General features: G+C 51.5%; 3 protein-coding genes across 11 annotated transcripts; 1 reads left to right on the forward strand and 2 right to left on the reverse strand.

Moving 5' to 3' along the window:
• Positions 1–26: 26 nt before the first annotated feature.
• Positions 27–4,583, reverse strand: TMIGD2 (transmembrane and immunoglobulin domain containing 2; the record flags this gene model as incomplete). Its single annotated transcript, XM_081135448.1, is given in 7 exon segments — positions 27–324; positions 326–428; positions 431–458; positions 754–916; positions 2,717–2,972; position 4,538; positions 4,542–4,583. Coding segments are annotated over 7 exon segments (891 nt in total).
• A 764-nt stretch (positions 4,584–5,347) lies between these two features.
• FSD1 (fibronectin type III and SPRY domain containing 1) lies at positions 5,348–16,890 on the forward strand. Of its 6 annotated transcripts, none has more exons than XM_081134427.1 (13): positions 5,348–5,538; positions 6,526–6,621; positions 6,791–6,922; positions 7,634–7,735; positions 9,211–9,233; positions 9,428–9,549; positions 10,096–10,305; positions 13,199–13,297; positions 14,023–14,182; positions 14,532–14,611; positions 16,070–16,321; positions 16,424–16,512; positions 16,601–16,890. In XM_081134427.1, exons 1-13 carry the CDS (start codon positions 5,524–5,526, stop codon positions 16,709–16,711), a joined length of 1,491 nt encoding a protein of 496 aa, XP_080990553.1. In that variant the 5' UTR covers positions 5,348–5,523; the 3' UTR covers positions 16,712–16,890. The 6 variants fall into 6 exon arrangements, with proteins under 6 accessions (XP_080990553.1, XP_080990555.1, XP_080990557.1 ...); XM_081134429.1 differs by having other exon boundaries at positions 5,372–5,538; positions 16,070–16,230; XM_081134432.1 differs by having other exon boundaries at positions 5,395–5,538; positions 7,617–7,735.
• A 220-nt stretch (positions 16,891–17,110) lies between these two features.
• Positions 17,111–26,145, reverse strand: STAP2 (signal transducing adaptor family member 2). Of its 4 annotated transcripts, XM_081134434.1 has the most exons (13): positions 25,932–26,145; positions 23,721–23,792; positions 23,458–23,580; positions 21,134–21,190; positions 20,520–20,620; positions 19,998–20,132; positions 19,402–19,471; positions 19,208–19,310; positions 19,011–19,085; positions 17,870–18,025; positions 17,679–17,780; positions 17,530–17,604; positions 17,111–17,264 (listed from the first exon to the last, which is right to left on the reverse strand). In XM_081134434.1, exons 1-13 carry the CDS (start codon positions 26,031–26,033, stop codon positions 17,179–17,181), a joined length of 1,257 nt encoding a protein of 418 aa, XP_080990560.1. In that variant the 5' UTR covers positions 26,034–26,145; the 3' UTR covers positions 17,111–17,178. The 4 variants fall into 4 exon arrangements, with proteins under 4 accessions (XP_080990560.1, XP_080990561.1, XP_080990562.1 ...); XM_081134435.1 differs by lacking the exon at positions 17,530–17,604; XM_081134436.1 differs by lacking the exon at positions 19,011–19,085 and having other exon boundaries at positions 21,134–21,186; positions 23,454–23,580; positions 25,932–26,111.
• Between the last annotated feature and the right edge of the window lie 1,614 nt (positions 26,146–27,759).

A 27,759-nucleotide genomic window follows, 5' to 3' on the forward strand; every position in this document is an offset into this window, starting at 1 on the left:
CGCCACAGAGTCTGGCTTTGCTTTCTTCAGGAGCCTTCGCTGGGTGTTCTAGGGACAAGGGAGACATCCACGGTCAAAGAAGTAAAGATAGGGGTCTCAGGATAGGCTGCCGGACTCCCTGACAACTCTGGAACTAGTAATATCTTTACACAGCCATTGGAGGGTCTTCTTTGAGTCTCCAGGGTCCTGTCTCCTCTTCCCACTTCAAGGAATCCGCTTGGCCTTGGCTGCCCAGAGGAGCCTGGGCCAGGAGAGTCTGCCTGTAGAATGGGGTGACTGGGGCAGGGGCAAGGTTTGGGGGCCAGTTGCCATGAGGAGTGGGGGGTGGGGAAACAAGATAGAATAGAAGCTATGGCCCTGCTGGTCCTCCCTGGGGGTGTCCAGCACCTTCCCCTCCACAGGCCATGCCTCAGTCTTCTTTGGGGCCCCCTGGGCTGGTATAGGATGTTGCCCAGTAGAGGGCATTACCTGTTGAGGGGGATGGCAAAGACCAAGAAGGGAGAGTCACTTAAGAGAGCCGGACTCTTTCCAGCTCACCTTCTGGGGGCTTTGTCTCTGCTTCTGAAAAGCATGGATGTGGGGGCTATTCCCCTCTTTTCAGACCCCAGCCCCATCCCCCTCCTTCCGAAGCGGTGAATGGGGACACAGCCCATCCTTGTCAAGCCGCTGCAGCTCCCGCCTCCACCGCGAGGAGGAGGGGGCGCCAGTGGACGGCCTCGCGTGAGAACCAGCCGCGGCTACCTGCGCCCCTACCTGCGTCCCTGCGCCCCCGGAGGCGCGCCCAGCGCTACGCAGCCGTGGGCATGCCGAGGCCACCAGGAGCACAAAGAGCCCAGGGTGAAAGGGTGGGAGCGGGGATGGGAGGCGGCGAGGTACGGGGGCAGGGGCGGCGTCGGAGGAGGGCCCGGCCAGGCTCCTGTGGGAAGCCAGAGGTCTGTTGGTTTGGTAGCAGGCCACCCCCAGAGAGGAAACCCCTCTCTCAGAGTGCTCATCTTTGAGTCCAGCCTCCTGGACCCTTCAGGGTCAGGGCCTCCCACCCCATGTGGGACCTTGGGGTCTCTGTCCCTGCCGGGCTGTGTGAGTTTGGGCAGGGTGGTATCTAGCAGGCTGGAAAAGTATTTCTTTTTTAAAAAAATATATTTTTATTGATTTTTAGAGAGAGAGGAAGAGAGAGGGATAGTGAGAAACATGGATGAGAGAGACATCTATTGGCTGCCTCCTGCACCCCCCCTACTGGCATTCAAGCCAGCAACCCGGGCACATGCCCTGATGGAGAATCAAACTGAGTCCTCTTGATTCATGGGTCAACATGCAACCACTGAGCAACACTGGCTGGGCTGGAAAATTATTTCTTGTGCTGAGTGGTGGGTGCATGGGTGAGCTCTGGCTATGCAAATCCATTGCTATGGTCTGAATATGCCTCTCCCCCCAATGCATTTGTTAAATCCTAACCACTAAAAGTGATGGTATAGGAGGTGGGGCCTTTTGGATGTAATTAGGTCATGAGGGTGGCCCCCATGGAGAGCTCCGTCACCCTTCTGCCTTGTGAGGACACAGCGAGAAGATGCCATCTATGAGCCAGGAAGAGGTTCCTCACCAGAACACAACCATGCTGGTATTTTGATCTTGGACATCCATTGAGCTGCGCATTCCTTTGTATGTAGGATATGCTTTAATGGCAGGTTTAAAAAAAAGATTCCGGAATTGGTTTTTTTGTGTGTTTTTTTAAAATATATCTTTATTGATTTCAGAGAGAGGAAAGGAAAGGGAGAGAGAGAGATTGAAACATCAATGATGAGAGAGTCATCGATCGAGCCCACGACCTGGGTATGTGTCCTGACCGGGAATCGAACCCTGATCGCCTGGATCCTAGGTCGACGCTCAACCGCTGAGCCATGCCCGGCCGGGCAGGAATTGTTTTTAATAAAATCTCCAGAATTATATGTACTAAAGAGTCTTTATGATTGTGATATTTTGGAACTGGGTTCAACAAACTATATAGCCTGGGGATCAAATTCGGCCCACTGCCTGTTTCTTCAAATAAAGTTTTTTTTAAAAAAAAATGTTTTTATTGATTTGAGAGAGAGAGGAAAGGAGGGAGGGGAGAGAGAAAGAGAGAGGGAGAAACATCCACTGCCTCCTCCACAGCCCCCACTGGGGATGGAGCACAAAACCTGGGCACCCAACTGGGAATCGAACCGGCAACCTCTTGGTGCATGGGACAGTGCTCAACCAATTGAGCCACACTGGCCAGGGCTCAAATACAGTTTTATTGGAACCCAGCCCCACCATTTACCTATTGCCCTCTACAAGGGCTTTCATGCTACAAGGCAGAGCGTAATAGTTGCAACAGAGACCACCTGGTTCACAAAACAGAAAATATTTACTATGTGGTCCTTTACAGAAAAAGTTTGCTGGACCCTTGGTCTAGAGTTATAAGTTCCAGCATGTTTTTGATTCTGTGATTTAGAATTTGATGTTCTTGTGTTTGCAGGATTTCTGTCCCTAAGAATCGGATTTGTAGTTAGAGTTTATGTTTCTAGCTGTTTGAGATTCTAGAGTCTTACGGTCCTAGAAGTTCCAAGTCCCGCCTCTCCTCCCCACCTGCTCTCATATCTGTCTCAGCCAGGAGCTGCCCCCCATTGCCTGTGGCCCCCACCATCTGGGGAATCTCCCTGGTTGCTCAGCACAGGCAGTTCCCACTGCTGATACTCACCTGGTCCAGCTGCAGGGTGAGATCGCCAGGGGGCTGCAGGAGAGCCATCCCTGAGGCCCACAGCCCTCCAGGCTGAGCTTGCTGTTGGTGATGTATGGTGAGCACAAGGTGACACTGTCCTTGGTCCACTCGACATGGAGCTGCTCCCAGGCCAGAGACCATACCACCTGACAGGTCGAGGTCACCTGGTTGTCCTGCCTCACCTGCAGCAACTTGGGTCCCTGTTGCACACTCAGGCCTGTGGCTCCTTGCAGGGCTGAAAGATAGAAGAGGTGAGTGAGGTCTTTTTAAGTGTGTGTGTGTGTATGTGCACACACACGTGTCTTACTCCCAGAGCCAGCTCACTGGGGTGAGGCAGAAAGAGGTTAAAACCCTGCTGTCTGTGTGATCTTTTGCAAACACTTCTCCTTGCTGAGGTTCAATGGCCTCAGCTGTGAAATGGGTATAACTCTCTCAGCATTTGTGAAATTTCAAGATGGACTTTATGACATGCCCAGCTCTCGGCTACACAAATGTCACTTTGTGTGTGCCAGAACCTGTTCTGGATACCGTGGACACAGGCACAGAAGTGACCGAGACAGACAAAAATTCTTGCCCTAATAGAGCTGACAGTCCAGGGCAGAGAGAAACACAGGAAGCTGTGAAATGAGAATCATGATGGAGGAAAGGAACAGGGAGTGGCAACTGGGGATAAGAATGAGGTGAGAATCTACTTATCTAGGGTGGTCAAGGAAGGCCTCTCAGGGGAGGTGACGTTTGAGCAGGGATCTGATTGGTAAAAAGGAGCCAATCATGGGAAGGAAGGAAGTTATGGAAGAATGGTATTTTAGGTAAAGGGAACAGCCTGGGAAAAGGTCCTGAGGCTGGACTTGGTGAGTTGGAGGAACAGCAAGGAGACCCCTGTGACTGTAGCAGAGAGATCAGGGAAAAAGAGGGAGGAGGTAGGATCAGAAAGGTCAGTAGGAGATGGCTTATACAAGGCCTTATGGACCACAGGGGTGGGGTTTGGTGGGGGCAGGGAGGGGAGATGGGAAAGGGGTACACGTTGCTTTTTCACCTAAGTGTGATGAGACACCAGCTAAGCAGGAAGGAAACATGGTCCAATATAAGTTTTGAAAAGATCTGATTGAGCAGTGAGAGCAGACTATTGGGGAGGGTCAAAGGGGCTGGGAGACAAGGGTTGGGTGAGCAGTAATGGGGGCCAGAGTCTGGAGAGAAGTGGTCAGACTCTGAATAGATTTTTGAGGGTGGTCCCCCAGAAGAACTGCAAGAACTGAACTGGAATGGAAGGAAAGAGGGATGATGGGGGTTCCCAGGTTTTAACCTGAGGGACTGTGTGATTGGTGCAGTGGCTTTTTTTTTTTTTTTAATATGTTTTTATTGATTTCAGAGAGAGGAAGGAAGAGGGAGAGGGAGAGAGAAACATCAATGATGAGTGAGACACATTGGTTGGTTGCCTCCTTCATGAGCCCCGACCAGGGCCAGGGATCAAACCTGCAACCAAGGTATGTGCCCTTGACCCAGAATCAAACCCAAGACCCTTCGGTCTGCAGGCCAAAGCTCGAACCACTGATTGAAGCCGGCCAGGGCTACATCTCTTCTTTTGATTCTGATGTATAAAATAAGGGGTAAAACTGCCATTCTCCAGGGCGTTATCTCAATCCATTGAGATTTTGCTTCCCGGCAATCGTCAACAGTGAGGCTCAAATAAACTCAAAAATTCTTCACGGGTTTGAATCTTTCTTATGTTGATGGGAGCAGGCAACTGAAGTGATGGACAACAGAAGGGGGTGCAGAGGGGAGAGAGGCCCACGTACTCACCCTAGAACTGCACCAGGAGGACCAGGGCTGTGCCCACGAATCCCATTCCTGGCCCATCAGGTCTTCCTCTCCTGGCTGGCACCCTGCCACCACCTCTACCCCTCCCATTTGACAGACTTCCTGCCACAGTCTTTACCTCAGCCACAGAGGACACCAGGCCAGACAACATATGTCTGGGGGCCAATGCTGCATGGGGCTCCACTTCCAGCCACCTTTTGCCTCAGTTTCCCAAAGTTTTGGGTTTTTTTGTTTTTTTAATCTGAAAGGCAGTATGCATATGTGAGTGGAAGTGTGTCCCATTGAGTGGAGAACTTTCTGGAAGACTATATAATAAACACACCTGGCCTGGGGAAAGGGCAGGTGATGCCCCAGTGGGGAAGGGGAGCAGTGGGAGATGGAATAACAGAATCCAGATCTTGAGGGAAAGAAGGCATTGGAATGCTGAACATCCGTTTGGGCAAACGCCTTGGCTTGTCAGTAAATGCAAAGTTGTGAGAAGTCAGGGGCCAGATCTCAGGGGCCAATTCTCGGTAGCACTCCAGTTTGAGTAATCCAACGGGGAGACTGAGGCCACAGGGCAAGCTCCGGGAGGAGCCCAGGCATCCTGTCTCCCAGCTCTCTTAGAGACAACTGGCTCTCCCAGCTCAGCCATCACTACCAATGACCAATGTCGCCTAGTACATCCCAGGCTCCCGGATGGGTTGGGGGTGGGGGGGTTTGGAGGTGGGAGGGTGGAGCGGGGGGGGGGGGGGGGGGGGATGTTCCTGCTCGCAGAGACCCGGGGCGGCACTACATTTCCCAGCCTGCCCCGCCGCGTCAGGGGCGCGCCTGCGCGCTGCGGCCAGTGATGGAGCGCTGACGGGGGGCGCGGCAGCGGCGGCGAGGGCTCGGCGAGCCATTGGCTCCCAGCTGCGGCAAAGGCGGCTTGGGCACTAGAAGAGCCCGCGGGACCTGCCGGTCGGGCCGGGACGAGCTGGGCTACAGCCATGGAGGACCAGAGGGTGAGACCAGGGCGGGGCGCGGAGGAACCAGCTCGTGGGTACCCAGGGGGAGCGAACCAGATGCTGCCGCAGCGCCCTCCCCGCCCCCCCCCGCCCCCAGCTGCTCTGCGGAGCAGGCCCCACCCCTGCCGCAACCTGGCGGAGTCTGGCCCCTCCACTGGGAACGCAGCCCCCCCACATTCGCCCAGACCCCTCATCATCTTACCCTGCGTCCAGACGCATCCCCTCCACGCCCCCCACCTTCGCCCAGTATCCTGGGTACAACCTTGACCCCACCCCCACGCCTTCCATCCAGACTGCGGACCAGGTGTCCCGGCCCCCTCCCTGTCCCCGAGGGCGCCCCACCAGCTCAGCACAGGTGACTCCACAGACCCTGCGCCCCCAGAAAAGAGACCTGTCCGAGGCCTGGGTCAGAGCTACAGGCCCCAGCAGGATCCTCCCACGCGGCCTCCTTCCCTTGCAGCATTCCCTCCCGGCATCCCCCTCCTCCAGACCACCCCCTTCCCCACTTACCTGGGCTCTCTGGCACCCCCTCTCCTCAGCTTCCTCTTTTTTCCTTGCTAATCCCTTTTCCAAGCGTCTCCCCTTCCCCAGGTTGGCCCATTTTCTGCAGATATCATTTTCCTCTGGGATTTTCTTCCCACAAGCTAGCCCCTCACCCCGATCATGCCCCGCACTCAGGATATAGGTTGAAGGCTTCGTGCTCCCGTCCAGGGTCTGTTCTTTACTGGGTGGCCCTCTCTGTCCCTCAGTTTCCTGGCCTGTAAAATAGGCATCTTCATGGTGCCCATGAGCTGGGTGAGGAAAGGTAGGGCCAGAGCTTCACCCAGGGCCTGCCTCCTGGTGAGTGCCCAAGCTCACTGGCACAGTGGCCCCACATCTCCCTGGATCCCTGGAGGTTGGAGTGGGGAGCTCTAGGTGGGGGAGCTGGGCAAGGCTGAGGGGCTTACTGGCCTTTGTGTGTGTCCACACTTCCGGTGGGGGCAGGAGGCTCTGAGGAAGATCATCACCACACTGGCTGTGAAGAATGAAGAGATTCAGAGTTTTATCTACTCCCTCAAGCAGATGCTGCTGAACATGGAGGTGAGGGCAGGTGGATGGAAGGGAGGGAGGGGGCAGCCCTATGAGCTAGCCTATTGCTGCTGATACCTGTGGAACTCCGGGCCTGCTGCCAGGTCCAGGCCTCAGTTTCCCCATCTGAGCATGGGCTTTGGCCAATCCCAGCTGTTCAGACCTGCAACGTCTCTCCAAGGCGAACTCGGCCAAGGTGCAGGAGGACCTGGAGGCAGAGTTCCAGTCCTTGTTCTCCCTCCTGGAGGAGCTGAAGGAGGGGATGCTCATGAAGATAAAACAGGACCGTGCCAGCAGAACCTATGAGCTGCAGGTGTGTGTTTTGGGGGATTCTCCAAGACCCCTGCCCAGATGCCATCCCCACTGCACCCCTCAGATTCAACAGAGGTCAGCTGGCCTCATGTCCTTCTCCAAACCTGCTCCTTTTCCTGCATCCCCCAAGTGTTCCCAGGGTCCAGAACCAGACACCCTGATGATGCTGGCCTCACCTCCTCTTTCCCTGGTCTCTTGCCTGTCCCCTCCCTGGCCACAACCCATCAATTCCCCCATCCACCTGTTCTCCCTCTTAATCCCTGTTCATTCCACCCCCCTCCTCTCCAATGCCTCAGCCACAACCCCACATCTGGCTTTTCCTCCCTCCTGTCCTCACCCAGCAACTCCAGTTTCTCAGCCCTTCCCATTGGTCTCCCAGATCTGATGGCCAAACACCCCCCATGGCTCCTGTGGGATTACTGGGGCTGCATTGAAACCTCCAGGGCAACTTCCTAACATCCCAGATTCCCATCCCCAGGGGATGTTGAGCCCTGGGGCTCAGGTGTGGCCTGGGTATGTGAGTTTTTCAGGGATCCCCAGGTGATTCTGATGTTCTGCCAGGAGCAACACCCAACCTTTCTCCAGCCTCCCTCTCCTGCCTGGAATTGGAGAAGGCTGCGATACCTTGGATCCCAAAGGCAGTGGGGAGGCCTGGGAGGGTTTGATGCATTGGGGTGAGGTGTTTCCTCCCTCAGTGCCATGCCACCCGCAGAACCAGCTGGCTGCCTGCACTCGGGCCCTGGAGAGCTCTGAGGAGCTTCTGGAGACAGCCAACCAGACCTTGCAGGCCACAGACAGCGAGAACTTTCCTCAGGTGGGGCCTTAGAAGCCATACTGGTAGGGCTGCCAGATAAAATACAGGACATCCAGTTAAATTTGCATTTCATATCCACCACGAGTAATTTTTTAGTAAAGAATGGCCCATGCAATATTGAATATAAGTATGTACCATGTGATCTTTGGGACATACTTATACTTTTTAAAAAAATTATTGGCCCTGGCCTGGTGGCTCAGTAGGAGCATCGTTCCAATGTGCCAAGATTGCAGATTCAATCCCTGCTCAGGGCACATGCAAGAATCAACCAGTGAATGCATGGATTGGTGGAACAACAAATTGATGTTTCTCTCTCTCTTCTTTTCTTTCTCTGAAAATCAATAAATAAAAATTTAATTTAATAATAATAGTAATTATTTGTTGTTAATCTGAAGTTCAAATTTAACAATGAATAATATTTTTAGTATAAGTATATCCCATGCAAATGTTTATATAAGTATTTCCCAAACATTGCATACATATTTATACTAAAATAATTACTTATTATTTATCTGAAATTTAAATTTAACAATGAATATTTTTTTAATATAATATATCCCATGCAATATTTAGTACAGCAGGTCCTTGAATAACATTTTATTCAAAGTCATTTTGTTATAACGTTGATGAGGGGGAAAAATCTTGTGGAGTGTGCACGTTCCCTCCATATCTGCATGGGTTTTCTACCGGGACTCCAGTTTCCTCCCACTTCCCGAAGCTGTGCACATGAGGTGAATTGGTGTGCCTACACTGTCCCAGTCTGAAGTGAGTGTGAGGTGGGTGTGAGTGTACCCTGTGATGGAAGGGCATCTTATCCAGTGTGGGTTCCTATCTGGTGCCCTGAGTTTCTGGGAGAGGCCCTGGCCACCCACAACCCTGAACTGGAATCAGTAGGTTGGAAAATCATTCTCTTTCTAGTTTTTATTAATCTTTCTTAAATATATGTATAACTCACATTTATTTTAATGTTTAATATTAGAAGTGTTTGGGGTCATTAGAAGTTTGGTGATGTTTTTATGAGCAGAAATAGGCTATAGGAATGTACCTGTTGTTTATATCAATTATATGATAAAGTTGATTTTATTACTTGTTATTTTGCTTAAAGTTGCAGTTTCTAAGAACCTATTGATGACATTGAGGACTTACTGTATACATATGTTGTAAATATAGAATAAGACATATCTCTACTAAAACATCATTGTTGGTCTAAAATGCAAATTAACTGGCTGTCCTATATTTTTTATTTGCTAAATCTGCCAATTGTATGTTCTGGGCACTGGGCAGGTGGTGGGAGTAGGGGTGGGAGCCTGTCTTTGCCCTTCTATCCTTTCAGGGCACAGCTAAGGGTTTCTGCCCCAGTGCTGAGGGACTTTGGCAAATGGTTGCCATGCTGGACCTCAGTCTTTCTGTCTGTACAGTGGCTTCCTAATTCAGTCGAGACAACTCTTTGAATTTTATTCTGTCCCTCTTTCTAGGCTGCCAAGCAACTCAAAGATGGGTAAGATACTGGATCTGGCCCCCACCCCAGTGCCCTGCCCCTGGTATGGAGGTGGGGACACCCAGGTGAGGGTCCCTTGGCCCAGAGCACTGGACCAAAACCAGGGGGAGGGAGTCACTCCCACACCTCAGAGGACCAGGCCTGGGCCCCCTGAGATGCCTGCCAGCAGGCTGCCTCCACTTCCTTCCCTGCAGTGTTACAATGGCTCCTGCCTTCCGGCTGTCATTGAAAGCCAAAGTCAGCGACAACATGAGTCACCTCATGGTGGACTTTGCCCAGGAGAGGAGGATGCTACAGGCACTCAAGTTCCTGCCTGGTGAGAGGGGAACTCACCAGGGTTTCAGAGAAGTGGCTGGGGAGTCTGGGAGGCCCTGAGACAAGGCCTAGAGTAAGGCTGACAGCCAGGTGTGGGAGCCCCAAGGATGCCCTGTGGATGGAGCCATGGAGAAGCCCCCTGGTGCCATGAGGAGGCCACACACCTGGGTGGAATCCTGAGGAAGCCCTGCCCTTGGTGCCAGAGCCCTAAAAGGCCCCACCCACCAGTGGTGGAGTTCCATGAAGGCCACGCCCCTAGTTGGTAGAGAATTCTGGAAATGTTCTACCTCTTAATGGTAGAATCCTGAAAAGGCCCAGCCATTTGTTGGTTGAAGCCTGAAAAAGTCCTGTCCCACCTCTCACCCTTTGGTGGAACCATGAGGAGGCTGCACTCTCAAACCCCAGAGCTCAGAGGGGACCCCCTCGTGTGTGGGATCCAGAGGAGGCTCCATCCCCAAGGAGGTCTGTCATGTGGGCATGGTTCAGCAAGGCCCGCCCCTGCTGGTGTAGGATCCTGACTGCCCCCCCTCCCTTCTGTCCTGGTCAGTCCCCAGCGCCCCCATGATCGACCTGGCTGAGTCCCTGGTGGCAGACAACTGTGTGACGCTGGTGTGGCGCATGCCAGATGAGGACAACAAGATTGACCACTATGTGCTGGAGTACCGGCGGACAAACTTCGAGGGCCCGCCCCGTCTCAAGGAGGACCAGCCCTGGATGGTTGTGGAAGGCATTCGGCAGACAGAGTACACCCTGACCGGTAAGGGTGGCTCAGCCCAGCTGCCAACCCCCCTGTGCAGCTCAGTCCCTCCTGGCTCCCATTTCCCTATTAGCCAAATGGAGGTTGGTAGATGATCCCCAATTCTCATGGGGTATGAGAGCAACCTGACTGGACTGATCAGGAGTAGCAGGAAGTAATAATAACGAAAAGGATATTGATAACAGCAACTGTACCATTTATTGAGGGCTCACTGTGTGCTAAGTGTCTTACCCACAGGTAACAGGCAGGCTTATCATCACCATTTTACTGATGAGGGAACACAGGAGGAGAAGGCACCCTATATCTGCATCTTATCTCTACTCTCCAGCATTCATTCATTCATTCATTCATTCATTCATTCATTCATTCCAATTTATTGAGTGACTACATTGTGCCAGGCGCTGTCCTTGCAGTAGTAAGAAAGCAGGCAAAAATCCCTTCCCTTCTTCTGGGGCCACCCTCTCAGTATTTGGGGATTTCCTTGGCAGTTACAAGAAAGCAGGAAGCTTGGGGGAATCCACCCAGCTGGTAGGGGAGGGTCTGATGGAGGAGAGTTGGGGGTTCCCAATGAGTTTCAGCTCTCCTGAGCCAGGGAAACCCTCAGGGGCAGGGAGAGCCTTGCTGACAAGATAACTAGCACCACAGCTCCTGGGCTGTAATCAGCCTGTTTCTTGTCTGTAATTAGCATACATGGTTAATAATGAGTATGCTAATTGCAGGAAAGGAAAGCTACCAGTCTGCAACTGGGGCTGAGAAGCTATTGGCTTATCCTTTGCATGGGAATCAAAATAAACACACCCCATTTTTTCCTCAAATTTTTTAAATTTGTGATAAAATACACGAAGCATAACATTTACCGTCTTAACCATTTTTGAGTGTATTATTCACTGACATTAAGTACATTCACATTGTTGTGCAACCATCACCACCATTCATCTACATAACTTTTCATTTTGCAAAACTGAAAGAAACGCTGTCCCCATTAAACACCAACTCCCATTTCTCCTCCCCCAGCCCCTGGCTCCCACCATTCGACTTCCTGTTCCTATGACTTTTACTACTAGAAGTACCACATATGAGTGGAACATACAGTATTTATCCTTTTGTGACTGGCTTTTTCATTGAGCATGTCTTCCGGGTTCAACCATGTTATAGCAGGTGTCACAATTTCCTTCCTTTATTTTGTTTTTTTGTTTTTTCAATCCTCACCTGAGGATATAGTTTTCCATTGCTTTCCAGAGAGGTGGGGGGGGGGGGGACATCAATGTGAGAGAGACCCACCTATTGGTTGTGTGCCCTGACCGGTGGGGATCGAGCCAGCAACCGAGATACGTGCCGTTGGTTTGAATCAAACCCAGGACCCTTCAGTTCGCGGCCGACACTCTAACCACTGAGCCAGACTGGCTAGGGCTCCTTCCTTTTTTAAGGCTGGATAATAGTCCATTGTCTGGATATGTCCTGCTTTCTCCAGTAGTGGCAGCTTACATAGCTGTAGTTCAATATCAGAACCAGGAAACTGACACGGCTACATTCTGCAGTGTTGATTCACATTTCACCAGTTTCACATGCCCTCATTCACATGTTTGTGTAACCCCACACAATTTTATCCCACGTGTAAAGTCTGGTCTGTCACAGGCTTTCTGATGCATCCTTTTTACAGCCACACCCTCTCACCTTTTACAAATTCCTAGTGAGTTAGTTCCTCAGGGTGGGAAGCTGAATCGATTCAAAGGTGTATGGTATTGAAGATATATGTGAATGTGTTTACCTATGGAAATAACCTATGCGGTTATTTGCAATCAACCTACTATCTCATTAATTGCTTGGGAAGACAGGAGGGTTTTGGTTAAGTGTTTATGACTTTCATTCCTCAACTCATCTCATCCTCATGTGAACCCTGCTCAGTGTGGGGAATACAATTGCTGGTTTGCAGAATAGGAAACTGCTGCTTGCAGTGAGTCTAGACCTTGTTCCAGATTGAAACCAAGCCTTCTGGGTTAGGTAGTCTTCGCTCTGGAGCAGTAGGTAGCACTGCCGAGCAAACCCCTGAATTCAGAGAATGGAATCCAAAGAAGGGTGAGGCAGTTTGGGTGGGCACCTGGAAGAGGTGGCAAGGGAGGGAGGAGCCTGCAGAGACCAAGGGGGAGCAACCAGAAGGGGCAGCCAGCAGAAGGTAGTGCTATGGCTGCTAAGGAAAGACAGTGTTCCAGGAGGGAAAGAATGGTCAGCTAAGAGGTCCTGCAAGATGGGGATTAACACGGCCAGAGGAGGGAGACAGTGAGGGAGCAGAGAAGAGGGTGTTCCTAAGCTCCCCAAAGAGGTTTTACTTGAGGGGAAGACAGCTTGATAGCTGCTTTTTATTTTTTAAGATTGGAAGGAACTAGTAAGAAAAGAAGGACAGAAAGGGAGGGCGAGATATATGGAACCTATGGCTGGATCCAGGGGTTCCAGCAAATGACTCGGTCACTTCTGTTCCCCGCACTTGTTGGCTCTGGCGCCTGCATTCTCAAGCAGGCTTGCCAAGAGCACTGACAAATTTTCCTAGGACGCACTTCCTCCAAGCTGGCCAGCCCAGAAAAAAAGCCTTGCTCACTATAATACCAGCCAGAGTCCTAGGGAAGATTCTGATTGGCCTGTTTGGGTTATGTGCCTATCCCTAAACTAATGGCTCTGATTCAGTCATAAAGCATTCTGATTGGCCAGTCTGGGTTGGGTGTGGGGCCAAGTAATTCATAGCCCCACAGGTGTATGTGGGTAAGGTTTCTCAGGGATAAGATGTTGTTTCCAAAGTGCTCCTTAGAATGAGGGGTGGTAGGTTACGGTGGGACACAGGGGCTTTTAACCTATTGCTTAAAGTCTGTATGATGTTGAGATTCCCTCTATTGTCTCGTAGGTCTCAAGTTTGACATGAAATACATGAATTTCCGTGTGAAGGCCTGTAATAAGGCAGTTGCAGGCGAGTTCTCCGAGCCGGTGACTCTGGAGACACCAGGTGACTGGCTTTCACACCTACCCTGGCTCTGACTCTATAACCCTTCACTTCTGGGGCCCCAAGGACTGGTGTGAAATGAAAATCTAATCAGGATTTTGTGGCCCTTTTTGCCCTGGCTCCCAGAAGGCTCAGAGCTTAGTTTACAGTAGAATTCCTCAGTGTCTGGTATGAACCTGCTTTTGTTCTTTGCTTTTGCTATTGATCCCTTTATACCTGGATGATTTACACACATACACACACACTCTCTCTCTCCCTCTCACTCTATAGAGTTGGGGAGGGTGTATCAGTAGCGAAGACAGATTTCTTAGCCTCCCAGTGACACCTTTGCATGACCTGATAGGAAGTCCTTTTGCAGTCTAGCTGAACTCTGTCATATTGTAGCCCAGCCCCTTTCCTGGGATTAATCCCCAATGGAAGCACAGGGCAGCACAAGTAGTTTGAAAATGGCTCCAGACCTGGGAAACCTTTAGATAAGAAGCCCTTGGCCTTGACTCTGGCTGTATGCTCTGCCCCCTCCATCTTTTCCCATCTTGTGTCTTTTGGTGTCTTTCTGCCTGTTTGTCTCTGAGACTTTGTCGATCTCTTTCTCTCTGTTTCTGTCTTGGTCTCTGTTTCTTTATCTCTTTCTGTTCTCTGTCCCTGTCATGGTCTGTCTTGGTCACTGTCAACGTGTCTCTGTGTCTCTCTGGGTTTCCCCATCTCTGTGACTCCCACATCTGCCCCAGCGTTCATGTTCCGCCTGGATGCATCCACATCCCACCAGAACCTTCGGGTAGATGATCTCTCCGTGGAGTGGGACGCCATGGGCGGGAAGGTGCAGGATATCAAGGCTCGAGAGAAAGATGGCAAGGGGCGGACAGCGTCTCCCGTCAACTCCCCAGCCAGGTAACCTGCCCCCTCCCCTCCCTAAGTCTCTGGTAGAGGAGATCAAGGTGGATGTGAAAGAACCACCCAGTGTGGTCAAGGCCGGGGTGGAGTGAGGGACATGGAGCTGGAGAGCCAAAATCGTGAATCAAGGAGAGGAGACTTTGAATTGGGTATTGATGGTTGAAAAGGAGTTTTCCAGATGAGGAAGGGCACAGGGATGTTCTGACATGAGGGGCCCAGTATATGAAAAGAACCAAATACTGTCAAGGACTGACAAAAAGTCCACAGTGGCTGGGGTAGACTAGAGAAACACTCCTATGGGGGAGGTGAGGGCTGAACAGAGCCCTCCCTTCCCTGTCACCCACAGAGGTACTCCATCTCCCAAGAGGATACCCTCAGGTCGTGGGGGACGGGATCGCTTCACAGCTGAGTCCTACACAGTGCTAGGTAAGGAGGGGGAAGTCAGGAGGAGAGTGGGGAACTCTGGTCAGGGCTCCGATGGTGGGGTGTGGGAGAGAACTCCTTCAGCTGGGGAAACAAGCAGCCATCAACAAAGCTTCTCTGGGAATGGCCCCAGTAACGTGTGCTTGCAGTGCTGGGGGAATGAGAAGGTTTGGGGGGAGCCAGAGCTTATGGAGCTGAGGAAAAAGGCTCTGGACTGGGGAGTGGCTGGTCAAGAGCTTGAGGGGGGATTTCCTGGGGTCTGTCAAGTAGTTGGGACTTGGGAGTAGCTGGGATTTGGGAAGTAGCTGGAAATAATGATTGCCCTATAGAGCAGCTGGGTTTGTGGAGGAGCTAAAGAAAGGCTAAGGGTGTGTGAAAGTGACAGAGAGAGAGTAGCTGGTGTCAGAGAAGTTGAGACAGTGCTTAAGATTGGAGAAGTTAGCACCACAGGAATGATTAGATCCTGTGAAGGAGAAGCTGGAGTCCATGAAGGAACTGGAGTTAGGGAAATCACTATCCAGAAAAGGGCTTGAAAAAGAGGCTGAGGTTTGAAGAAGTTGGTGTGGTCAGTATTATTGGGAGGTAGAGGGAAAAGGAAGGTAGGGAGTAGCTGGGTTTGGGGGATAAACTAAGGCCTGAGGAGAAATTAAGGTTCTATGAAGGATTTAGATTTTCTGGAAAATTTTGGATTATCCAGAGTTGGGGTTTGGAGAGGAAGCAGGGGAAGTTGTGGGAGTGTCTGCAGAATGTCTGAGATTTGAAAGGGAGCTGTCTATCACCTGGGAGGAGCACAGACTAGTTGTGGTTGGGAGAGTAGCTGAGGTCATAGAGGAGCAGGCCTGGAGAAGAAATGTATATGGAGGTTAGTCCTGTGACTGAGGAGGAGCTGAGCTCTCAGATGGAGATGAGCTGGGATCTGGGTGAGGCAGGAGTATGCAGAGAAGCTGAAACTCAAGAATAGCTGGATTGGGGAATAGCTGAGATAGCAAGAATTTGGATTTGGGTCTGGAAAGGATGTAGAGTCAGGATTCAGCTGATATCTGGAGGGCATCTGAACCCCAGGAAAAGCTGAGACCTGGAAGAACCTGATCTCCACCAGGAGGAAGCTGGGGGTCTGGGAAGAATCTAGATTCAGAAGCAACAGGAAGGAGTCCAGAGTCCTGATCCAGTTTCTGGGAAGAATTGAGAACTGAGGAGTAACTGAACATGGGGAGGAATTGGAAGAAGTTTCTAAGCCCTGGAAGTATTTGGAAGGAGGATTTTGGACTTGTAGAGAATCTGGGCTTAGCATCTAGAGGGAATTGATGAATCCTGGGGAATACCTGGAAGGAATAGCTGGGGACTGAAGAGTATCTGGAGGGAGTAGCTGTGGTCTGGGGAGTACCTAGGTGGCTGCCCCTTTATGGAAGAGCACCTGGGACTCTATTCTATCCAGTTCCCACTGCCCACCCTGCCCCACAGGGGACACGCTGATCGATGGCGGGGAACATTACTGGGAGGTGCACTATGAGCCAGACAGCAAGGCATTCGGCGTGGGGGTGGCCTACCGCAGCCTGGGCCGCTTCGAGCAGCTAGGCAAGACAGCGGCGTCCTGGTGCCTGCACATCAACAACTGGTTGCAGGTCAGCTTCACCGCCAAGCATGCCAACAAGGCCAAGGTGCTGGATGCCCCCGTGCCTGACTGCCTGGGCGTGCACTGCGACTTCCACCAAGGTGACCTTGGGCCCCAACTGGCATCTCCAGCCACCTCTGCCTATCTGATCTCTCTGCCGCAAACCCTCTTACCAGTCCCCTGTCCCTCTGCCCTCCACCCAGGCCTTCTGTCCTTCTACAACGCCCGCACCAAACAGCTGCTGCACACCTTCAAGGCCAAGTTCACTCAGCCACTGCTGCCTGCTTTCACAGTAAGGTCTCCTCCATGGCCTGAGATGGGAGGGTGGCTGTGTGCTGACTTTGCTGCCGAGCCTCTTCTCTCCCTTCCCTGTCTCCCAGGTTTGGTGTGGCAGTTTCCACGTGACAACAGGCCTACAGGTCCCCAGCTCTGTGCGCTGCCTACAGAAGCGAGGCAGTGCCACCAGTAGCTCCAACACCAGCCTCACCTAGGCCAGTGCACCCAGCTGGGCTTATTTTGGGAGCCACCACCAGGCCTCCGCTGTTTCAGCCAGACACTCTCCTCTTGCTGCTTGGAGCCTTAACTCCTAATGGGGGTCACCAACAGGAAGCAGGCACCAGGACAGGCCCTTCTCCCCACCTCACTTCCTAATAAAGGTCAAACACTGGCCAGTTGTGCTGCTGGTTCTTTGGGGCTGGGTGGCACTGGCTGTGCCCCGACCTTTTCTGGACCTCAGCTTTCACAGCTGTAAAATGGGCTTTTCTGGCAAAGTCAGATGGCAGTTTTTACTGAGCTGAGGACCTTTAGGAGTGAACAGAGCCAACTGTGGGCAGGCATCTGATGAACACCTCGCTGCCCCCCTAAGCCAAGTCACACTCATGAGCTTGGGGTCACTTGAACTTTAATTCTGGGAGGAGGGATCCGTCTGACTGATGTGCCAAGCTCCGAGACTGGCCCGTTAATCCCCATCGTGCCCAGCTGAGTGCTCCAGTGCCCGCCGCCTCTGCAGTTTCTCTTCCAGCTCTGCCGTCACATTGGCCAACCCTGGGGGGTGGGTACCCTAGGCTTCAGCTGTGCCCAGAATCCCCAGTCCATGCTGCCCCACCCCCATCCACCCAAGACTGGCTACAGAATGTGTGGGGCCCAGTTCAAGATAAAAAGGTGTTCAAGAGGCAGGAGGAATTTTGAGATGGAGACAGCAGAACATTAAACCAAGTGCAGGCCCTTTGGAGTGCTGGGTCCTGTGGGACTGCACAGGTCGCACGCCTGTGAAACACACACCCTCCTGCATTGGCCCCCAGGCTCGTACCTGTTGTGGGGAAGACAGCCTGTGCTGAACTGATGGCCAGCTTCCTGGCCAGGCTGCTGGGAAGGCATTTGGGCTCTAGAGGAGAAGGCAGATAAAGGCTGAGAATGGCCCTCCAATGGAGGGAGGTGCTGGGGAAGAGGGTCCCCTACCTGGCTTAGGTGGAGTGGGTGGCTTTGGAAGCTTTGCATGACCCTTCGGGGCTGGGTGACATTTGTTGGGCTTCAGGACCCCTGGCCAACCAGGGGAAAGCACTGCATAGACAAAAATATGGCGTGTCACCCCTGGCAGTGATCCTGCTCCCTCTGCTCCTTCTCTTAGCCACCCCTGGTTCCCCACCCACCATCCCCGTTCTCGTATTCGGTAGCTGGGGTATCTTCAATGGGGATCACATAGTTCTCATCCGGGTTCAGCAGCGGGGGCAGCTTGTGCTGGCTGGGCACAGGCATGCTGGTCACAGGAGGTAGCTGCTTGGGGCCACCAGCAGGGCATGCAGGACCTGGTGGGAAACAGCAGTAATTTTTGGGACCCACATGGTGCAGGGATACCTCCTGGTAGGTCTGTGTGCTTCTGAGCAGGAATGTGTGTGTGCATGCCTGGATACAGGTATGTGCCCCTGTGCACGTGTGTACACATGCCCATTTATAAGTCTGTGTTTTTGTGTCCCTGTGTAGCATAAACATGTCTACTGGGTGAGTTTGTACAAGTTGAACATATATAAATCTGTATATATGTATGACAATGCATATATGCTAAGGTCTGTGCCGGGGTACTCATCTCCATTCATGTGTACATTCATGTGTCCATAAATGTCTAAATTTGTGCTGTGCACACATGATTGTGGCTTAAGGTTTGTATGTGTGCTAGATGGAACGGAATTGTGACACGTATTCATGCATGTGTGAAGCCGTTGTCTACATGGGTGTCTACATAAGAGCTTCTGATTATTCAGGTGGACACAGTCCGTGTTGGTGATTGTGGCATGTGTGTATGTATGGGTACATATATGTCCATTGTGTACCTGGGGCTCCCAGCATATGCCCAGCCCTGGGCAGATCATACTGCTTTCAGCCTTTTCCTCCTCCTCCATAGCTGGACTGCTTCCCATCCCTTTCCCAACACCCACCCTGATTTCCCACCTCTGGGTAGGTCTTACTCCGTGTGCACCTTCTGCCCCCCTCAGTGCCCATCTCTGCCTATTGAAATCCTTTGAGAACTTCAGCAAACATCCCCTATTCCAGGATGCTTTCCCCCTACTCTGCCCCCCCTTCTCCCCAACTCCAGGTACCACACCTAGAGCCAGGTTCAACCCCACAGGGCTAGGAGTGTCTGTGTCCAGCTCTGTCTGTCCCCTCTACAACCTGGAAGTCTCCAGAGGGCAGGGTTTGGGTAATTTCTGGGTACAAGGTTGGGCACAGGAGGTGCCATGTGTGTCCTAGGTTTCTCCCCTCAGCCCCAGCGGTTGCCTTGGGGAGGGGCATCACCTGGGCAGTGGACCGCGGGTACCGAGGGCGCCACCCACACACTCTCGCCGTTCTCTTTATCCGCCTGCACATAGCCTAGAACAGAGAGGGCTGCCTGGAGGAGCGCGACGGCCCGAGGCTGACCCAAGGGTGTCCCAAAGGCGGGAGGAGGGGGGACGAAAGGGTCGGACCCCTGAGTCTCCTGAGTCCTCACCCACCTAGGACCTTCTCGTAGTCCTCGTCCAGTAGGAAAGGCACCAGCACCTTCTTGGTTTGCAACACGAAATAGTTGACCACTGCCTGGAGTGAGTCGCAGGAGACCTGGGAGCCGATGAGGGGTCCGGTTAGGGACGCTGGGGAAGGGGTGCGGACCCCGCCGGTGTGCTTCCCGAGACCTCGCCCCAATGCTCACCGGCTCCTCCACGTCGATCACGTACTTCGGGCCCTCGCGCTTCACCTTGTAGTGCCGGACCACGGGTACCCTGCGCAGGCAGTACCCACTGGGTGCCCCGGCTCAGGCCAACGAAAAGCCTGCCCCTCAGCCGGTCTCCGCCCCCATGAAGGGCCGAACCTCCTCCCCTTCCCCGCACGCCGACCACGCCTATCTTGGCGGGGCTCTCCGGGTAGACCAGGCCCTCGAGGACCGCACACCCAGAAAAGATTCCGCCCCTAATCCTGGCACTACCCGCGGGAAGACCGAGTTCCATTGGATTCCACCTACAAGGAACGCACCGCCCTTCTTCCGGGCTCCGCCCCCGGGTGCTGACGCCACCTTGGACGTGACCCCGCCCATAACCCTACAGGAGCGGACCAGCCTCAGGATTCCACGTCCCGTGACCTCTGGTCCCGCCCCCAAGTCTTCCCGGGTCCCGGCTACAACTCAGTCGCTAAGCGGCCTCGCTCTAGGATCCGGCCCCGCCCCCACGCCTGACCGCGCCACGCACGGCCCTCCCCCGACGCCGCCCGCCCCTCCCTTCCAGCCCCCGGCCTGCAGCTGCGCGTGAGTACCCGTTGAGCGTCTGACGCGTCGTGACAGACACTCCGTCCGTGCAGTCCCCGCTGGGTCGCAGCAGCAAGTTCCCGCATTCGGGGTAGCGCTCCAGGAGCAGCTGCGCCTCTAGCCGGCTCACCTTCATGAAGCACCTGGGGAGGGGCGCGTCACTCACACAGGACAGGCCCCGTTCCCTGGGAGACGCAGGACGCCTCCCACACGTAACCCCACCCCTGGGCGCAGCCCCGCCCCCTCGCGACGCCGCGCGGACACCAAGTCACGTCCTCCTGCTTGTTACCGGGTCGGGGGCAGTGGAGCGACTGCCCGGCCCTTCTAGCACTTGGACTCTCCGCTGCAGGCCCAGACCAGCCCCCAAACACCGAGTCCGGCTCCCAGCATGGGACCTAAACCCCGCCCCAGCATGGATGCAGCCCTGTATTCAACTTAAGACCCGACGGGAGACCCCACTCACAGCCCACCCCCACCCCCTCTCACCCCATCCCCACCCCGCAGCCCTTCGGGTCAGGCGGGTCACTCACGAGGGCATCTCGAGCGCGCGACGCGCCTCCTCTTTGGCCAGGGCCTCGGCCATCATGTACAGGTGTCCAGGCAGCAGGGTCAAGTTGGACGGGACACGGAGCTGAGGGGCGATCAGGGCAGCTGTGGAACGGGCAGCTGTGCCCATGTCACAGAGGGGCAAACTGAGGGCAGAGTGCGGACAGAGCCAAGGTAGGAACCTGAGTCTGGGGGCTTCAGAGCTGCCCTACCCTTCAGGGGCAAAGAGGTTTTGGAGAGGATGCGGGGGAGAGTGAGAAACTTCAGTGATGGGGAGGACAGAGCAGATGCTAGAATGCAGAGTCTCAGACTCTACAGGCTGCAGGGGTCAGGTAGGGAACAAATGAGTAAAATAGAAATTAGGAATGTTGACTAAAATCCTGGTTTTTAAGTGATGACAGCTGACTTTTAAGTTAGCAATTTGTTGGCAAAACATAAGATGTTTATGGACTACATTTGGTTTGTAGGCCAGTTTGAGACCAGTGTGCTATACTCTAGGGGCTTATTTGGGGAATGAAGGATGGGAAGAAAAAAGAGGACTTCTGCAGAGGACTACTGGGGAATGGGAGAAAGAAGGGTAGAGGGCAACCACTCTGACCTCCACCACTGTCAGGATGAAGCCTTTCCACATCTCCCGAGACTCCAGGCTTTCTACCTAGGGAGGTAAAGAAAAAAATCCATGTTGATTAGGCTCAGTCTATTCATCTGTGAAATGGGAGTGAGGAATTGAACAGTTTATGATTCCAAGGGCTGTTTTGAAGATTAAATGAGTTAAGCCCGGCCGGGCATGGCTCAGCGGTTGAGCGTCGATCTAGGATCCAGGCTATTGGGGTTCGATTCCTGGTCAGGGTACATGCCCGGGTTGTGGGCTCGATCAGTGACTCTCATCATTGATGTTTCTATCTCTCTCTCTCCCTCTCCTTTCCTCTCTCTGAAATCAATAAAGATATATTTTTTAAAAAGATTAAATGAATTAAGACAGGTTAATTTAGGATGATGTCTGAATATAAGTCCTTAGTAATGTGGAATGTTATTCTTTAATGTTATAACACTGACATTAGAAAAAAACAAAAACAATTCAGCCCAGCTGGTGTGGCTCAGTTATTGAGCATCAATTCCATGAACCAAGAGGTCCCCAATTCCATTCCTGGTCAGGTGCCCAGGTTGTGAGCTAGATCCCTGGTGGGAGCTGTGCAGGAGGTGGCTGATTGATGTTTCTCTCTATTCCTCTCCCTCTCTAAAATCAATGAAAACATATATATATATATATATATATACACACACACACACACACACACACACACACATATATATATATATTAAAAGGTCTGCATCCCTTAAAACAACACAAGCCCTAGCCAGTTTGGCTCAGTGGTTAAAGCGTTGGCCCTCTAACTGAAGGGTCCCGGGTTCAATTCTGGCCAAGGACACATACCTCTGTTGCAGGCTCCATACCCTACCCCAGTCAGGGCGAGAGCGGAAGGCAACCAATCCATGTGTCTCTCTCACCTCTCTCTCTCTCTCTCTCTCTTCCTTCCACTCTGTCTGAAAAGCAATGGAAAAAATATCCTTGGGTGAGGATTAAAAATAATAATTTTTAAAACACAAAAAAACCCCACAATTCAGATCATGTACCTCCTATCCTTTAAATCCTCCCAGGCCTCCCACCTCCCTCAAGATAGAAGCCCAAGTCCTCTACATGGCCCACAAGGCCCTTCATGATCTGCCTAGTCCCTTCCTTGCCCTCACTTCCCTCCCCTCTCCCCGTTGCTCACTCTGCTTCAGCCACTCTTCCTCTAAAATACCAAGCATAGCCTTCTCTCAGGACCTTTGTATGTGCTATTCCCTCTGCTGAAGAGCCAGTTCACAGATACGTACACTGCTGGCATCTTTACCTCCTTCAGATTCTCAGTAAGGTCTTCCCGATCACACCATTTAACACTGCATTCACTTCCCTTGGCACTTGTCTCCCTAGTATCTACTGTCATCTGACACTCCATATATTTTACACATTGATATTACTTTTTCTTGCCCGGCCGGGCGTGGCTCAGCGGTTGAGCGTCGACCTAGGATCCAGGCGATCGGGGTTCGAAACCCGGTCAGGGCACATGCCCGGTTGCGGGCTTGATCAATGACTGTCTCATCATTGATGTTTCTATCTCTCTCTCTCCCTCTCCTTTCCTCTCTCTGAAATCAATAAAGATATATTTAAAAAAAAAAATTTTCTTTTTTTCAGACTGGAAGGGAAAGAGAGATAGAAATATTGATGTGAGAGAGACTCATTGATTGGCTGCCTCCTGCACACACCTTGACCGGGGCCAGGGATCAAGCCTACGACCAAGGTATGTGCCCTTGGCTGGAATTGAACCTGGGACCCTTCAGTCTGCAGGCCAGCACTCTAACCACTGAACAAAACCAGCTAGGGCTACACATTTATATTATTGATTGTGTGCCTCCACCACGAGACTCTATACTCCACAAGGACATCAAGTGGCTGCCTCCCTCATGTGTCCCAACTGACCAGGGCCAGGAATTAAACCTGTGATCCTTCAGTGGGTGGGCCAACACTAAACGCTACTGAGCTATACAGACCAGGGCTAGGGCAGGGATTTTTAATTGTCTGTTCACTGCTGTGCAGCTAGAGGAGGGTCTGGCACATAGTAGGTGCTCAATAATGTTTGTTGAAAGATTGAATGATGGCAGTGATGATCCTTGTGCATCAGATCTTGTTCTGAGCACTTTACACATATTATCCCATTTTGCAGTCGAGGAAACTGAGGCCCAGAGAGGTCAAGTGACTCGCCCAATGTCACCAACTCAGTGTTAGACTCTTCATGACTCCATGCTAGTGTGTGTTAATGGTAGGTACGATGGGGAAGCAGGGTCTCCCACCAGCCCCACCCCATCCCCCAAGGGACCTACCTTGAATTTGATCTCCTGGTTCCGGACGACCAGGTTGAAATGTGTACCAGGGTCATGGGAAATCCCTCGGGGAGCTTCATCTGTGAGTTTCACAAATGCTCCAAGGTCTAGCTTCTCCACATGCTGGGGGCACAGCAGCAGGCGTCTGAGCACCAGACCAGTGGTCCTTCAGGCCCCCTGGTTTGGCCAAACCACCTACACCCTCTGCTTGGTCCCTGGGGTCAAGGATGGGCCATATCTTGAGCCCTCATTTGCATCCTCACCTGGTAGTCCCGATTGCTATTGTAGAAATAGATAGTGAGGCCCTGGAGGCCAGCCCAGAACTTCTTGTAATCCTGGGAAACGGGGAGAAAGAGAAGGATGTGAATTGGCAAACTGGGTATCTCCAACACACCCATTTCTACCTTAGGACCTTTGCATTGGCTGTTCTCTCTGCCTGGACACTCTTTCCCCAGATCTTCACATAGTTTTCTTCACTATGTGCATTGGGTCTTTGAACAGATGTTGCCTTCTTAGGGAGGCCCTCCTCACTCATGGCCCAGCCTCTGGGGAATCTGTTATTCTCTGAGAAATACAAGGGTCACCTTGATGGGATGGGGCACCCAGAGCAATCCCCTAGTCTATGGAGGAGGCTGTTCTAGGAGTCAGTTGAGCTAACTGGATTTATCATGATCCATCCATCTACCTACCCATCCACACTTCCACACACACATACACATCTCCCTGTCCCCTTATTCACCCCATAAATATTTATTGGCATCTCCTGGGTTCCAGGTCCTCAGATAGGTGCTGAGTCTATAGTTGCAGAATTTTACAAGGTTCTGGACTCTAGGAGGTCTGCAGATTCAGGATTTTCCCCAGAATTCTGAATTCCAAATGCCCTTACTCTTTGGAGGTCTGATACAGCTCAGATTGTAAGATTCTAGGGTTTTTTTCACCAAATATTCCCTGAGCAACTACTCTGCAACCAGCTCTATTGCAGGCAAAATAATAAGTGGAATGTGACTTCTGTTTCTAACTATATCATGTTCCAGAGAATAGAGAAAGCACAGATACTATCCTCCAGGGAAGAAAACTAGGACCCTTGGAGAGGGACAGATGCTGGGCCGTGAGATCACAGAGGGGGAGAGTGACCCTCCAACTGGAAAATCTGGGAACACTTCCTGAAGGAGAAATCACTTTAATTAGTCTGTAATGATAATGAGGATAGCACTTATATTGACAGCTATTATTCACTCAACCACCCATCCATCCATCCATCCATCCATCCACCCACCCACCCACCCATTCATCCATATGTACATCCATATACTTAACTAACATTGGCTGAGGACCTTCTCTGTACCAGGCACTGTTCCAGGCACTTGGAATAAAGTATTAAGTGATTGAACTCAGTATAGTCAGACCTACTTTGTCATGCACCAGCTATGTGCCATTGAGCACATTATTTAAGCTCTCCATGCCTTGGTTTCTCCACCTATAAAATGGTGATACTAATAGTACCTACTTCAGAGGCTGTTGTGAGAATTGGGCAAATTAATGTAAAGTGCCAGTGCTTGCCCTGACCCAAGTCCTTGGCTTGCTAAGGGCTACCCCTTTCCTGTAAGTGTGACTATGGCCTTATCCTACCCATTTTATAACAGAGAAAACTGAGGCCCAAAGATGGAGAATCACTTGGATAAAGCCTGGGAGTCAGAAAGGCATGGAGCGTGGATGTAAACCTGGGTCTCGCACTTTGGGGCCCATGGTCTTCCTTAACCACTGTGATCTGCTGCTTCTTGATGCTTTCTAAGCTGGAGGGGATTTGGGCTCATGGAGACACAAGGAGAGGAGGAGGGAACTGCAATGACAGAGGCAGGAAGGTGTGCAGGGAAAGCGGTGGGTGGTTGTTTGGGTTATAGTAGAGGATGAATGAATATAGGGAGTGGGGAGGGAGAGATAGGGCCTTAGTGGGAACCAAGAGGCTGGGCTTTATTCTGAGTAAGACACGCAAAAACACATGTGCGTGCACATTGGTCCACAGTATCGGGTCCTATTGAATGTGGCCCCCACCAGCTCTTACTGTCCCCACAGACAACTGTCCTAACTTTGTCCCCTGCAGCTGAGGTTCACAAAGTTAGTTCAGGGCTGGGGGAAGGGGAACTAATTAATTTAATTCCTCATTTCCTGGAGGAAGTCCTGATTCTGTTTGTATCTGACAGACAGAAACAGAGACTGAGACTCAAGAGAGACACAGATAGATACAGGCTGGCAGAGACAAAGAGAAAGAGATCAAATAAGAGTCAGAGACACAGAGACAGAGACAGACAGACAGATGGACAGAACCCTTGGTAGCTGCCAGCCCGTGCCCTGCCCCATCCAGCACCCACCCTGCCCTGCCCTGCCCTCCTTGGCCAGGTAGGAAGGTGGAGGCTCAGAGAAGTGCCTCACCTGCCAAGCCACCCAGCAGCTCCAGGTTCCCAACCCCAACTTACCCTGTCATGGGGTCCCTTCTTCTCCAGAAAGCTCTCATGGTAGTGTGAGGGCAGGGCATTCTTGGGCTTAGGGACCCGGGGTGGGCTCAGGGCCGAGGCCATAGCAGGCCGATCTTTGGCCTGGCCTCTCCCTCTGGCACCCAAGCTGGGCCAGGAAGCAGAGAAACAGGTTCAAAGGGAATTTCCTCTCTTCTGTCAGCTCCGGAGCTCCCTCCCCTGCCAGTGCTGGGCGGGGCCTGGGCCTGGGCAGGTCCAAGGATCCTGGGGAAATCCCATCCTGTTTGGTCTCTCCCAGAGGTCAGGGAGCAAAAAGGCCATGCTGGAATCATGGAATGGGGGAGGAAACCATAGGGAGGGTTTCAGTGTGGAACAGAGACTGAATGACTGTGCACCAGGAAGAGGTACCTATTTCAGCAAAGGCCTGGAAGTGAGAAAGGAAGGAGTGTGGTGCCCAAGTGGCTAGGGGATATAACAAGAGAGGACACAACAGGAACATAACATGAAGGCCTGAAATGCCCGTTTGGCTGTCTGGACATTGGAATAATCATGCCTAGATATACCCCCAAATCTTGCTGGGCTTCTGATAGGAATTGCACTAAACTTGTATATCAGTTCGGGGAGACATGATATCTTTATTATGCCAAGACTTCCAATCCATGGACATGGTCTGTCTCTTCATTTATTTAAATTTTTGAATGTTTTCATCACTGTTGTGTAGTTTTCAGTATACAAGTCCTGTACCTATTTTGCCAGATTTACAGCCAAAAAAAGGCTTTTTTTTTTTTCTTTTCTTTTTGAGCCTTGTATTTTTTCCACTGATTTTTAGAGAGAGTGGAAGGGAAGGAGGGAGGGGGAGAGAGAAGAGAGAAAGGGAGGGGGGAGAGAGAGAGAGAAGCATTTATGTGAGAGAGAAACATCGATTTGTTGCCTCCTGCACATGACCCGACCAGGGCCAGGGATTGAACCTGCCACCCAAGTATGTGCCCTTGACCAAGAATTGAACTCATGTCCTGGAGAATATTATGCTAAATGAAATAAGCCAGGCAGCAAAAGAAAAATATCACATGATCTCGCTTATACGTGGAATCTAAAGAACTTAATAAATTGACGAGCAGAATAAATTCAATGACATGGAAGCATAGTTGAGACTGACCAAATGTCAGAGGGATGGAGGGGGGCGGGGGGTGGAGGGGGAGAGAGTAACCAAAGAATTTATGTGCATATATACACAACCCAAGGACACGGACAATGGTGGGGAGAGTGACTGGGGAGGGGGAAGGAATGGGGGGGGAACGGGTCATTGGGGAGAAAAAGGGACATCTGTAATACTTTAAACAAAAATAAAAATTATAAAAAGTTTAAAAAAAAAAAAAAGACTTGAACTCATGACCCTTGGGTGCATGGGCCGATGCTCTAACTATTGAGCCACACCAGCCAGAGCGATGTCCCTGTTATTTATTATTTATTATTATTATTATTTTTAGAGAGAGAGAGAAAGAAACATTGATCTGTTCTTCCACATATTTATGCATTCATTGGTTGATTCTTGTATGTGCCCTGATCGTGGATTGAACCCACAACCTTGGTATATTGGGACAACGCTCTAACCAACTGAGCTACTCTGTCAGGGCCTATCTTTGTATTTTTAATTCCAATTTTCACATATTCATTGTTAGTATACAGATATGCTGTTGACTTTTGTGTTGGTCTTATATCCTACAACCTTGCTGAACTTGCTTATATATTAATTTAGGGGTGTTTGTTGTACAGTTCTTGGGATTTTGTGCGTAGACCATTATGTTATCTTCAAATCAGGCTAGTTTTATTT

Source organism: Miniopterus schreibersii, assembly GCF_964146895.1.
Source record: "Miniopterus schreibersii genome assembly, chromosome: 4".
NCBI classification, from domain to species: Eukaryota; Metazoa; Chordata; class Mammalia; order Chiroptera; family Miniopteridae; genus Miniopterus; species Miniopterus schreibersii.

What these genes read in the sequence shown, in the direction of transcription:
- STAP2 (XM_081134433.1), bottom strand. Translation starts at nt 26,033, where the DNA reads ATGGCCTCGGCCCTGAGCCCACCCCGGGTCCCTAAGCCCAAGAATGCC. An exon ending in TCATCCTGACAGTGGTGGAG is followed by an intron (nt 20,621 to 21,133) that starts GTCAGAGTGGTT and finishes ATCGCCCCTCAG; the next exon opens with CTCCGTGTCCCGTCCAACTT. An exon ending in CGCGCGCTCGAGATGCCCTC is followed by an intron (nt 20,133 to 20,519) that starts GTGAGTGACCCG and finishes GCCCCTCCCCAG; the next exon opens with GTGCTTCATGAAGGTGAGCC.
- FSD1 (XM_081134427.1), top strand. An exon ending in ACAGCGAGAACTTTCCTCAG is followed by an intron (nt 7,736 to 9,210) that starts GTGGGGCCTTAG and finishes CCCTCTTTCTAG; the next exon opens with GCTGCCAAGCAACTCAAAGA. An exon ending in GCACTGCGACTTCCACCAAG is followed by an intron (nt 16,322 to 16,423) that starts GTGACCTTGGGC and finishes CCCTCCACCCAG; the next exon opens with GCCTTCTGTCCTTCTACAAC.